Genomic DNA, 13,644 nt, shown 5'->3' with positions numbered 1-13,644 from the left:
GTGAATACTTTGAACAGAGTAGTTCCCTGTTGCTACTAAATGGCAATGATTTTGCAGCCTTACCAGCTTGAATGCTTCCATGAAAACAATATACCTTTAAATGTTCAGCGGCTAGGATTACTTTGTCTTCCTGTCTAATGTACTGCAAGGAGTGGGGTTATCATCGAGGAGTCAAATTGTTTGCTGCTGTAGGAGGTTAGATGGGAGCCAGTCTGAAGTGTAAAGAGAAAATGCTGGAAATCCTCAGATGGGTCAGGCACCATCTGAGGAGAGAGAGTGAGAGAACAATAAACTCTCCAGGGTTTTTATCTTCATTCTTTCATGGGATGTGGGTGTCACAAGCAAGGATAGCATTAGTTGCCCTTGAACTGAATGGCATGCTCGGCCATTTCAGAGGATCGTACATAGTCAACTGCATTGCTGTGGGTCAGGAGTCACATGCAAAAATTAAAGGTAAAGTCACTGTAATCTTACTAGACCAGAGGGTTGCTCTCCTGTTAGAGAGAGACGACTGGTGGTGGTTTAACCTGCTTCAGACAAGGGGAGAGGTTGAGAAGGAGAGTCCTTTGTGATAACCTCAGCTGATGCGGGAATTGAACCCGCGCCACTGGCATCACAAACCAGCCATCCAGAGCCAGACAGTTAAAGGTGGTAGAATATCTTCTCCAAAAGGCATCAGTGAATCAGATGGATTTAACAACAATGGTTGCCATTGTCACCATCACTGAGACTAAATTTATATTCCAGATTTATTTACTGAAAGCAAATTCCATCAGTTGCCATGGTAGGTTTTGAAGCTGAGCTCTCAGGCCTTTCACCTGGGTCACTAATCCAATGACATAACCACTATGGTACCAATACCCCTGTTGAGGTTAATGACCTTTTATTGACACTAGAAACAGATGGAACTGGTTCCAACAAAGTGAAAGACACAGTGGAAAAGCCTTTGCAGAGAAAACCTGAATCTCTTCAAGCTCAGGGTTCCTGGAGAAGGAGAGACATGATTTGAACAATAAACACCAGAGGTATAAAAGCATAATTGTAGATGCTGGTATTCTGCAATATAATTGGAAAGTGCTAGTTGGATGGTGAAGTCTTGATCATGGTTATGGCTTGGGGATTCTGGGTGACATTTCCCTGGTGGCCAATGCATTGTAGCCCAATCAAAATGGTGGAAAGCAGGGAATCAGGACAACAACATTAGAAGGGTGCAGAAATTTCAGAGAGTTGTAGAACTGAAGGAGGTTTACAGAGATAGGAAGGGGCCATGGAGGGATTTGAACACTGGGATGCAAATTATAAACTCAGGGCTTTGCCAAATTTCTGAAGAAATGTCTGCTTTTTTTGTGTGTACACAGGTTGAGCTGAGACGGGGCAAAAGGCAGACAGGCCGGGAAATGAAGAAGAAAATTTTGGCAGAGAGACGCAAACCCCTCAACATTGAGCATCTCGGTGATGAGAAAATGAGGTAAAGCCATTCAGATCTTTCACCTCCCATTCCTGGCACTGAAGTTTTAGAAGGCATTGTTGTGGGGGAAGGAATAAATTGTCATTTGGCTTTCACACTGGTTCCCCACCATGATCCTAACGATTCTAAGAGAGACCAGCTCGTGGTCCAATTGACTATCCAATTGCAAGTGGTGGGCAGCTAATGGCCAATCATTGGGTGTGATTAAGGCGCTTATAAAGATTCCATTCCCCTGTTGATTGGGCCTGCAGTCAACCACGTGGACAATGTCCAGGCCAACTTGATGTGCTGTGGTTAGGTGGTGGTGACAGGAGAGAATTGAGCAACAGACCCTTCCTTCTGCTCTGTCATGGCCACTTGCCTGGACACAGCTGCAATCTGAAGGATGTCCACCCCTGAGGGGGCTACCCTCCCAGTGTCATGGCCAGGTTGCTTCCTCCTCCCCGCCATCGCACCTCCCCCTTCCTTCCTGGGTTGGCCTCCCCTGTGCAGTCCCAAGCTAAATGATGAGTCTGTTTCCTGGATCTTGACTGGCGAAAGTTTCCAGAATCACAGTGATCATTTCCAGTACCACAGCAATGTAACTGACTCTGAAATGACTTTGCAAACCCATCCAAATCTATCCAACCGCTACAGAAAAAAGCACTGGGGACACACCTACTACAGTGATTCCAGGAGGTGGCTCACCCCAAACTCCATCTCAAAGATGATCATGGGCAACAAATGCTGACATTGCCCAATGGCAGCCACATCCTGAGCACAAATGTAAGAAAGTTTGCAGCCCTCAAATAGCTATTTTCCATGTGCAGCTGGAAGGAATCATTCTAGCAGTGGTCCCTGGTAATAACAGGAATCATAGAATCCTACAGTGCAGAAACAGGCCCTTCAGCCCAACAAGTCCACACCACCCCTCAAAGCATCCCTCATAACCCACCTAATCCACACATCCCTGAACACTACGGATAATTTAGCACGGCCAATCCACCTAACCTGCATATCTTTAGAATGTGGGAGGAAACCGGGGCACCCGGAGGAAACCCATGCAGACAATGTGCAAATTCCACACAGACAGTCGCCCAAGGGTGGAATGGAACCTGGGTCCCTGGTGCTGTGAGGCAGCAGTGCTAACAACTGAGCCACCGTGCCACCAACCCTTGCTGATTCTTTCCTTCCTCACTATTTCTACCTCACCAATATGTACTGAGGCCAATGGCTATTATCCTGGTACCAACACAGCTCAGGTAGGCCAACTGACCAAGGAAACCATGGTACCTTCTGGCCTCTCCGCAGCCCTACTTACTCAGCATAATGCCACAGTTCTAAGTGTTATTTGTGTTTGTGTGCAGGGAGAAAGCCAAGGAATTGTGGGACTGGATGTATCAGCTGGAGTCTGAGAAGTTTGACCTGATGGAGAAGCTGAAAAGACAGAAATATGAGGTGCGTGATGATGCCAGACTGCAATGTTCCTGGCTAGAACGAATTCCAATTGAGAATCACATTTAACAGTGTAAAATTGAGCAGGGAAGAAAAATCAACTAAAAACTGCAGATGCTGGAAATCTGAAACAGAAACAGAAATTGCTGGAAAAGCTCAGCAGGTCTGGCAGCATCTGTGGAGAGAGAGGCAGAGTTGACGTTTCAGGTCCCGTGACCCTTCTTCAGAGTCGGTATATGTGCTGGAGATTGGGTGGGGGAAGCGGAGAGGAGTAAATGATAGGTGGAGATGGAGCCCAGAGAGAGAGGAAAACAGTTGGGCAGTCTAAGGAATGGGTAACGATCAGCCTGGGTGAATGAATAGCTGCTAAAGGGGACCATTAGCGACTGGCAATGAGCTGTTTGAAGCACACAAGTACAAGAATCAAACCCTCTTGCAACCCAGATGCTGCCTGTACTGATAAGTGACTGAAATTACAGTAGGAGCTGGAAACCGTAAGTTAAACATCAAACTTTTCATTTCTGAAATCTGTGTGCAAATCCTGCCCAGAATGATACATAAAGGATTACAGAGACAGTGTGAAATGAGACTAGGCAGACTCAGTTCCAGTTCCTAACAGGCACTATAGAAAGCATTCTGTCCAGATGCATCATGGCTTGGCAATAGCAACTGCGCTGCCGGGGACTATAAGAAACTACACAGAGTTGTAAACACAGCCCAGTCCATCACCCAAGCCAACCTTCCATCCGTTGACTCCATCTATACTTCTCACTCCCTCAGGAGGTCAGCCAACAAAATCAAAGACCCCTCCCACCCCCGATTATAATCTCTTCCAACATCTTCTGTTGGGCAGAAGAAGCAAACACATGTACCAACAGGTTCAAGAACAGCTTTTTCTGCGCTGTTATTAGATTCCTGAATAGACCTCTCAAATTTTAAATTCAATGTTAATCTGGCTATTTGTGCACCTTCTCTGCAGCTGTAACACTGTATTCCTCGCTCTGTTCTATTACTGTAATGCACTTTGTATGGCATGATCTGCCTGTGCTGCATGCAAAACAAAACTTTTCACTGTACCTAAGTACATGTGATAATAATAAATCGAATCAAATCAAAAAACATCCATACTCACGATCATCATGAGGAGCGGATGGTGAACAGGAGGATATTATAACAATCTCCAGAGACAGCATTGTACTAACTCCATACCAGGATTGTGCAGCTTAGGGCCTAGGTAACAAGCAGCAGCCGTTTCTTCTCTTCTCCTGAGAATAATAAAATTAAGGCTTCACTTGGGTGTTGGATGAATAGGATTTGCTGCAGTAGGATAAGGCCAGCAGAATAGTGGATGAAGTCAACAATGCAGAGGGTGCAAAGTGGGAGTTGGCTAATAGAGTGGTGGAAGGAGCGATTGTGTGAATGTTTAAAGTGGTGGATGGGGTGCCACTTATCCTATGTGGTGTCTAGCTTCTTAAGTGTTGTTGGAGCTGCACTCATCCGAGCAAATGGGGAGTATTCTCTAACACTCCTGACTTGTGCCTTATGGATGGTGGACAGGCTTTGAGGAGTCAGGAGGTGACTTACTCACTGCAAAATTCTTATCCTCTGACCTGCTCTTGTAGCCACTGTAGGGTTCATGTACATAATTCTTTGAAATTTGCATAGGGTGGTTAAGAAAGTGTTTAGTATGCTTGCCTTCATTGCTCAGACCTTTTGAGTATAAGAGTTAGGATGTCATGTTGAGGTTGCCATAGGACATCAGTGAGGCCTCTTCTGGAGTACTGTGTCCAATTCTGGTCGTCCTGTAATAGGAAGGATATTATTAAATTGGAGAGAATTCAGAAGAGATTTACCAGGATGTTGCCAGGAATGGAGGGTTTAAATTATAAAAATAGGCAGGATAGGCTGGGACTTTGTTCGCTGGAATGTAGGAGGTTGAGGGATGACCTTATAGAGGTTTATAAAATCGTGAGGGGTATACATAAAGAGAATGGCAAAGGTATTTTCCTTGGGGTGGGAGTGCATATTTAAGGTGAGAGGAAAAAGTTTTAAAGGGGACAGAGAGTGGTTCGTGTGCAGAATGAGCTGCCAGAGGAAGTGATGGAGACAGATACAGTTACAACATTTAAAAGGCATTTGGATAAGTACATGAATGGGAAAAGTTTGGAGGGATATGGGCCAAATGCAAGCAAGTGGGACTAGTTTAGTTTGGGAATATGGTCGGCATGGACTGGTTGGACTGAAGGATTTGTTTCCATGCTGCAGGACTCAATGACTCTATGACTATATGGCAAATCCATTTCAGTCTCTGGTCAATGGTACTCATAGTGAACTTTGTCAGGAAGGATTTGCACTGAGTCAGATAATCAGAATCACTTTGGAACTGGTTTCAATCCAGCTGGACTGCAGGTTGAATGGATGATGCTCTGTATCTCTGAAGCATGACTGTAGCTACATAGCTAAGGTTATGTTCTTGCACCTGCACAATGACATCGAGAAGCTGGAACAACACGATAGACACCTGTAACGTGGCCAATACAAGTGATGCATTTTTTCCTCGCACTGATTTTCATCATCAAACCTGAAAAATAGCTGCAATATAGCAACAGGTCTAGACACGACCAGTCTCTTGGCACAGTCACACAGTCACAGAGAGAGCCCTTACTTTGATTGCTAATGCTCCCTCCCTTCACCAACAAGTCACTTTACTGTTTTTTTTAGAAAGAAATATGCATTGGTGGGTGGGAGTATTAGATTTCTGGGTCATGCACCATTATCAAATTTGTTTCTTTTAGCATTTTTACAGGTATGATAACACATTGATCTGCCTTACTTTCTAGTGTGTTTCATCTATTTAAAGACTTCTTTCAACAAAACATTCTGTTTCTTCCTGATTAAAATACTCCACAGCAGAGTTCAAATACTTTTCAGAAATAACTATATGTCTTTAAACGCCATTTGTGCTAGGACTGCCTCCCAAGGACAGGGGCAATTAGCCATGATAGCAGACGAACTTATCTGGATTCACTGAGCAGCTTGAAATAACTCCCGTCACCAAGTCACCCTTTATTTACTTGTGGAGAGCCCTTGACACTGATCCAGCTCCCTCAGAGCCACCTTTCAGGGTGAACAGAAACCCTGACACTTCTGTTTATATCTGTCAGCCAGGGCTCCCTGATTGGACCAGATTAACAGCCCCAATCAGGGAACTCGTATTCTATCAGGTCCACCTGGCTGACATTGTTACAATCACTACACAGCTCTGTCTGAAAAATACTCCCTGTGTTCCTAATTGCAGGATTGCTACCAAGGTAGATATATTATCTATATTGATACCAACCATCATACTTTGAAATATCCCTTCCTTATCAGGAGGTCCCAACACCAAATAGGACTATTATGGACAAAACCAAACCATCAGAATTAAAGAGCTTGCTTCTGTCTTCCAGCATTGAGCTGACGTTTTTTTCGTAATACATTGGAAGTTCACAACTGTGGCAATGATTACTGCCATCGGGAGTAGTGCAGGAACATTCAGCCCCTCAATCCTATCCCACCTCCTAATTGTATTCTCGTTAATCTGTATGTTAACCAGATCTATCCCACCTCCCTCCCTGCCTCCCCCAGATTCCAAAACTCTCTATGCATTGGCCAAAAAAATAATCAGTCTTCACATTCAAATTTCCATTGATTCCAAAAACCACAACAACTTTTTTTTGGGGAGAAGGTGTTCAGAATTTTTACCCTTTGTATGAAGAAGTGTTCTCTAACATAACCCCTAAAGAGACAAGTCACAATTTGATCAAAATTAAAATGGAAAACAGTGGAGAATCTCAGCAGGTCTGGCAGCATCTGTCGAGAGAGAAACAGAGTTAATATTTCGAGCCCGATATCACTCTGCTGTTTAATTCTGAAGAAGTCAGAGCAAACTCGAAATGTTAACTCTGTGGAGGTTCTCCGGCAAAAACTGCTTTAATTTTCAGATTTCCAGCATTCACAGTAATGCACTTTTGTCTAGTTTTAAGATTATAGCATGCTGTTGTGGGTTTGCCACAGCAGGGGATTATTGAATTCCAATCATCAACAATGCCTGTGAGCTTTTCTAAGCAATAGAAAACAAACTATTCATCCATGGAACAGTTCGAAACAACTCTGTGATAGAAATCTAAAATAGGAGCAGGAGTAGGCTATACGGACCTTGGAGCCTGCTTGGATATTCAGCATGAACATGGATGACTGTCCAACTCAGTCTCTCTTCCTGCTTTCTCCCCATACCCTTTTGAGCTCTTTATCCCTAAGAACTATATCTAACTCTTCCTTGAAAACGTTCAATGCTTTGGCCACAGTCTCTTTCACTGGCAGAGAATTCTGTGATCCCTCATCTGTAGGCCCCCTCGCCTTGTAGAAAATGCCAAACAAAGAAGAATGAAGAAAGAAAGTCGACGTGCAAAAGACAGGGAGAAAATGTCAATCAGTTCCAGCTTCTTGGCTCTTTCTAGCCTTGCCATAACCTGGTCTCTCAAAGGGAGGAGCTAAAAATGCTATCCATCCAGAAAAAACTTACAACAAAAATAATCTGCCTGAGGATCTATTTTAAGCCAACCCCCATGGGAGGATCTGAACAGATACTGGGTCAGTGTCTAAACATCGCATGCATGTTTCTGTCCCCACACTAGCTGGGAGCATTGGCAGATGAAGTCATTTCGGAGATGCCAATATCTGTCAACTTTCAAAGATTTCAACAAGTTCAAACAAAACATGGTTCTTTAATAATCAAGTGAAACTGCAAACTGTGACTTGCTGGTGGAGAAAGTACTCTCACTTTCCCTTTCCAGTTTAGTGCTAAAATGAGAATGATTTCACACATTCCTGCTCCTCATGTCAGTCTTAGGTTATCCAATCGGTGACATGCAATTAGCATCAAGGTAATTGGCATGAGCCAATGACACTGTCTGGAAAACAAGGGCAGTGGAAAGTGTAGTGATTGTAATGAGGTCAGCTAGGTGGACCTCATAGAATATGAGTTCCTTTTTTGGGGCTATTAACCTGTCCAATCAGGGAGCCCTGACTGACAGATATAAGCAGGTGTGTCAAAGGTTCTGTTCAGACCTGGGTCTGAGGGAGCTGGATCAGTGTCAAGGTCTTTCCACGTGTAAATAAAGGGCGACTTGGTGACGGAATACCAGCTTCTGTGGAGTTATTGCAGAAAGATTTCATTAAAACAGAGGATGAACAATGCCGAAATGAAACAACCTGCCACAGAGGAGATGACTACATTCACTGAAACGCTGAAAAAACACAAAATCAATTATGCATCTCCCAAAAAATACAATTCTAGTGTATAATGCAACGCAAACAGGTCATTCTGAAGAAGGGTCATACTGGGGTTGAAATGTTAACTCTGTTTCTCTCTCTATAGATCTGCTCAGTTTCTCCAATGTTCTCTGGGTTTGTTTTACAGCATCTGTAGAATTTTGCTTATGTCAAACAAGTCATTTGTTACCCTATCAGGCTAACAATCTCCCCTGCCAACCCAGGATCAAGCTTCTTCAGAAAACAATCTTTTTTGGATTTTTCAAGATCAACATTGAAAGATTGCTGGCCTACAGCGGTCGATAATTGCTCAGGTTACAGCAACCTGACTTAACCACCATTGTCACTTTTTTTTTCCCTTTTCAAATTAAAGAGAGACACAAAAAAGTCCTGAAGAAGACCACTGTGTGGTCACTATCGACGATAGAGAGAACATAGAAGATGGTTTTGCACTGCTCAGTTACTCGTCAATACTTTCTTTTTCTTTAACCCTTTGTGATTTCATCCTCCTCCTCCCCTCTCTGCCTGTTCTTTGTAAACTCACACCCAAGTGACCGTGTGTTGCAGTTAACAGGTAATTTGAACCCATTCTCATCCAGGTTCCGTGTCTAATTTTCCTCCATATCCTGGGGCACTGCGGATGCCACTCCAGAAGATAATTATGATTGAGGGAGGCCCATTGCAGTTCATCCCTCGGGGATAGCAAGAACTGCAGATGCTGCAATCAGAGATAACACAGTGTGGAGTTGGAGGAACACAGTAGGCCAGGCAGCATCAGAGGAGCAGGAAAGTTGACATTTTGGGTCGGGACCCTTCTTCAGAAATGGGGAGGGAGAAGGGAGCTGGTAAATCAATAGAGAGAGGAGGGGTGGGGCTGGGGAAGGTAGGTGGGATGGTGATAGGTGGATGTAGGTAGGGTGGTGGGGATTGGTCAGTGAGATGGATGGGGAGAGAGAAGATGGACAGGTTGTGTCAGGTCAAGGAGGTGAGATGAGAGGGAGGGTTGGACATGGGATGAGGCAATGGGATTTTAAAACTGGTGAATTCTTTGTTACAGTCATTGGGCTCTTCCAGTGTCACAAAGACACCACATGCGAACTGGAGGAGCAATACCTCATATCCTACCTTGGGAGCCTACAGCCCAATGGCCTTAACATGGAATTCACCAGTTTTTAAATCTCTCCACTTCCAGCCTCATTCAACATCCAACCCTTCCTCTCATCTCGCCTCCTTGACCTGACACAACCTGTCCATCTTCTCTCTCACCTATCTGCCCTACCCATCTCATGGACCAAACCCAACTACTCACTACCTGCATCCATCTATCCCCATCCCACCCACCTTTCCCGAGGCCCACCCCTCCTCTTTCTATTTATTTCCCAGCTCCCTTCCCCCATTCCCATTTCTGAAGAAGGATCCCAACCTGAAACATCAACTTTTCTGATCCTCTGATGCTGCCTGGCCTGCTGTGTTCCTCCAGTTCATTCCTCGTTGTCACGTTCAATTAGTTTTTATTGTGGCTGCAGTGCATGCTATCTACAGAGGACTCTTATGGTGCAGTGGTAGTGTCCCTACCTTTGAGCCAGGGAGTCCTGGATTCTTGTCCTACCTGCTGTTGAGGCATGTCATAACATGCCTAACACGTTGAGTAAAAATATCTATACTATCTACAACATGGGATGCAGCAATGTTCTTGAGTCTCCCTCAATAGCACCTCCTGAATTCTCATCCTTCACCACCTAGTAGGGAAAGGCCAGTAGACACATGGGAACACCACCAGAACTGGATCAAAATCCTGGAACTCCCTCGCTAACAGCATTGTGGGCGCATCTGTCCCATACAGACTGTGGTGGTTCAAGAAGGCAGCTCACCACCACTTCCTCAAGGACAACTAGGAATGGGCAGGAACACCAACCTTCCGAGGATTGATTATGTAAAATATGATTCATGGGTTTTCAGTGCTACTTAACTCTCTGGAATTTTAAGTAGATCTAATAATCACTTTAGGACTTCCTGGTAGAGTATCAATGTACCTCTTACGAGTTTGAAACTGTTTTCCTTCTTTGTCCTATTCAAACAATGCATTATCAGGTAATTCCCTTATTTACCGTACCCATATTATTAAGCATCTAGTTTACCTTGTTCCCATCACTGTATGGACATTCCCTTTCAAAACAGAATAACTCACGTCTCTTCCAGTTTCCCTTGATAACACAGCTGTCATGATCCCAGTAATGTCCTGGGCTGAGCAATAGTTTAACTCAGCAACAGATTGGGAACCCAATGAAGTATCTACAAAATCACTTTAGTTGGCCTTAAATACCCTGCAGAGGGTTTATTCCCTGCACAATGCAGCACTGACAGGCACCAATCAGCACAGTTTGACTTTATAAATGGTCAATGAATATGGAGGTACAGTGTCAATTTAATTTTGTCTTCCTTCTTTCCTGGTGGTGATGATAATAAATTGTGTGTATTCTTCCTAGATTAATCTCTTGCACAACCGTATCAATGAACACCAGAAATTGTGAGTATATCAGAAACATAGTATTATCACTAAGATATATGTCTCCCTGCCACCCACCCCCCTTCAATGTGCACTGTTTGTATCCTTTGATCTATTCATGGAGCAATGGGGGGGTGGGAGGTTGGTTAGATCAGTTGGCTGAACAGCTGGTTTGTATTGCAGAGTGACTCTGTTAATTTCCTACTCTCGCTGACGTTACCACGAAGATCCCACCTTCTCAGTCTCATTCCTCATCCGAAGTACAGTGACCCCCGGGTTAAACTCACCACCAGTCATCCCTCTCTAATGAGAGAACAGCCCTGTTTCCTCAGGGACAATGGTGACTTTAGTTGCAATGTGATGAGATTTCATGATATGCACTCCAAAACCCAACAAGGTAGTTTCACAAAGACAGATTTGCGAGAATGAGGCTACAGTTCTGTAGAATGTTTCATACCTCTTCTGCTTTCCTGAAAGCAATGATAGCATCTACAGATGCCAGACATCCACAAAGCAGTGCTTGTTATTGAGATCTAACACATGACAGTGAGCATGGAAGGCATCATTGTTAAATGATGCCTTATCTTTGCCCTTGCTGAATTGGGAACCACATTTAAGTATTTCCTTTTCTCTGGCTCTCTTGTCTCTCTGTCACCACCATCTCAAATCACCAAGGTTTAAATTTTACAGCCACTTCTGTTGTACTAGGAATGGTCACTTTGTGCAACACAGACACTGGGCCTTTGGAGTCTGAGGAAACGCCCTGCAATGCTCCGTTTACGAAATGAGTCACAAAGCAAGGCAGCTTTGCTGCTTTCATACCCAGTGTTAAATCCTCCGCAGCACCAGAATGGGATATCTATCATGTTGCCAGGGCAACAGCAGCACAAAGTCAGGCCAAAAGATGAACGAGCAGATGGAGCATCAGCTACAGATAGACCTTCAAGTGATTAAAGTCACCTTTCTATGTCGACTGCTCAAAGATTTAGAAACAAATCAACAGTTACATAACTTTCTCTTAGGTGAACTGAAAATCCAAAGATGTGCAAGTTAGATGGATTGGCCATGCTAAATTCCTCACAGTATTTAGGGATGTGTGGGTTGGGTGCGTTAGCCATGGGTGACAGGGATAGGGTAGGGGGGTGGCTCTGGGTGGGATGCTATTTGGAGGGTTGGTGTGGACTCAGAGTCATTCAGCGCGGAAACAGACCCTTCGGTCCAACCAGTCCATGACGAACATAATCCCAAACTAAACTGGTCCCACCTGCCTTCTCCTGACCCATTTCCCTCCAAACCTTTCCTATTCATATATCCATGCAAATGTCTTTTAAACATTGTAATTTTACCTGCATCCACCACTTCCTTAGGAACTTCAATCCACACACGAACCACCCTCTGTGTAAAAAATTTGCCTCTTATGTCTTTTTTAAAGCTTTCTCCTCTCATCTTAAAAATATATCCCCTAGTGGTGAAATCCCCAATCCAAGGGAAAAGATACTTGCCATTCACTTATCTATACCCCTCATGATTTTATAAACCTCTACAAGGTCACCACTCAAACTCCTACGCTCAAGTGAAAAAAGTCCCAGCCTATCCAGCCTTTCCTTATAACTCAAACCTTCCATACTCGGCAACATGCTGGTAAATCTGTTCTGAACCTTCTCCAGCTTGATAATATCGTTTCTATAATTGGATGGCCAGAACTGGATACAGTATTCCAGAAGAGGCCTCAGCATTGTCCTGTACAACCTCAACATAACTCCTGTACTCAAAGGACTAAGCAATGAAGCCTTTTTAACCATCCTGTCCATATGTGACACAAACTTTAAAGAATTATGTACACGCACATCTAGGCCCTTCTGTTCTGCAACACTACCCAAGGCCCTACCATTAATTGTATAATCCCTACCCTTGTAATCCCAATACCTTGCACTTACCCAGATTGAACTCCATCTGCCCATTGATCCATTTGATCAAGATTCCTTCATAAACCTTCTTAATTGTCTACAATGCCACCAATTTTGGTGTCATCCACAAACTTACTAAACATGCCTTCTATATTCTCAACCAAATCATTTATATAAATGACAAACAAAAGAGGAGCCAGAACCGATCCCAGTGGAACACCACTGGTCACAGCCCTCCAGTCCGAAAATCAACCCTCCACCATTATTCTCTGTCTCCTGCTGTTAAGTCAATTATATCTCCAATTGGCAAGCTCACCCTGAATCCCGTGTGACCTAACTTTACTAATTAGTCTACCATGCGGAACCTTGTCAAAGGCTTTACTAAAATCAAAATAAACAATGTCTACTGCTCTGCCATCATCAACCTTTTTGGTAACTTCCTCCAAATCTCAATCAAGTTTGTGAGATACGATTTTCCTTGCACAAAACCATGCTGACTATCCATAATCAATTTTTGCCTCTCTAAATGACCATAAATTCTATCTTTTATAATCACCTCCCACAATTTACCCACAACCGAAGTTTGACTCACAAGTCGATAGTTCCCCAGTTTCTCCTTCCAGCCTCTCTTAAAAGGCTTTCCCTTTAGATAAGGGAAGGCAATGGCTTAGTGGTATTATCGCTGGACTGTTGATCCAGAGACCCAGCTAAAGTTCTGGGGACCTGGGTTTGAATCCTGCCACGGCAATATTGAATTGAATTCAATAAAATATCTGGAATAAAAAATCTATTGATGACCATGAACCCATTGTCGATTGTCAGGGAAATCCCATCTGGGTCACTAAAATCCTTTAGGGAAGGAAACTGTCATCCTTACCTGGTCAGGCCTACATGTGACTCCAGACCCACAGCAATGTGGTTGACTCTGAACTGCACTCTGGGCAATTAGGGACAGGCAATAAATGCTACCTAGTCAGTGACACCCTCATCCCGTGAATGAGTAAAGCAAAAAAAAA

The 13,644-nt window shown here is 43.8% G+C and overlaps 1 protein-coding gene across 1 annotated transcript in view; it reads left to right on the top strand.

The window, feature by feature from the left end:
* Positions 1 to 13,644, top strand: part of tnnt1 (troponin T type 1 (skeletal, slow)) — a 60,229-nt gene that overhangs the window by 41,838 nt on the left and 4,747 nt on the right. Inside the window, exons 12-14 of the mRNA XM_048617656.1 lie at positions 1,359 to 1,468; positions 2,815 to 2,905; positions 10,702 to 10,742. Coding sequence (XP_048473613.1) covers positions 1,359 to 1,468; positions 2,815 to 2,905; positions 10,702 to 10,742 — 242 coding nt within the window. The remainder of the gene's footprint in view (positions 1 to 1,358; positions 1,469 to 2,814; positions 2,906 to 10,701; positions 10,743 to 13,644) is intronic.

Source organism: Rhincodon typus, chromosome 37 (genome assembly GCF_021869965.1).
Source record: "Rhincodon typus isolate 14 chromosome 37, sRhiTyp1.1, whole genome shotgun sequence".
NCBI classification, from domain to species: Eukaryota; Metazoa; Chordata; class Chondrichthyes; order Orectolobiformes; family Rhincodontidae; genus Rhincodon; species Rhincodon typus.
The sequence above is the reverse complement of the archived record's forward strand: the minus strand, read 5'-3'. Positions and strand labels throughout refer to the sequence as shown.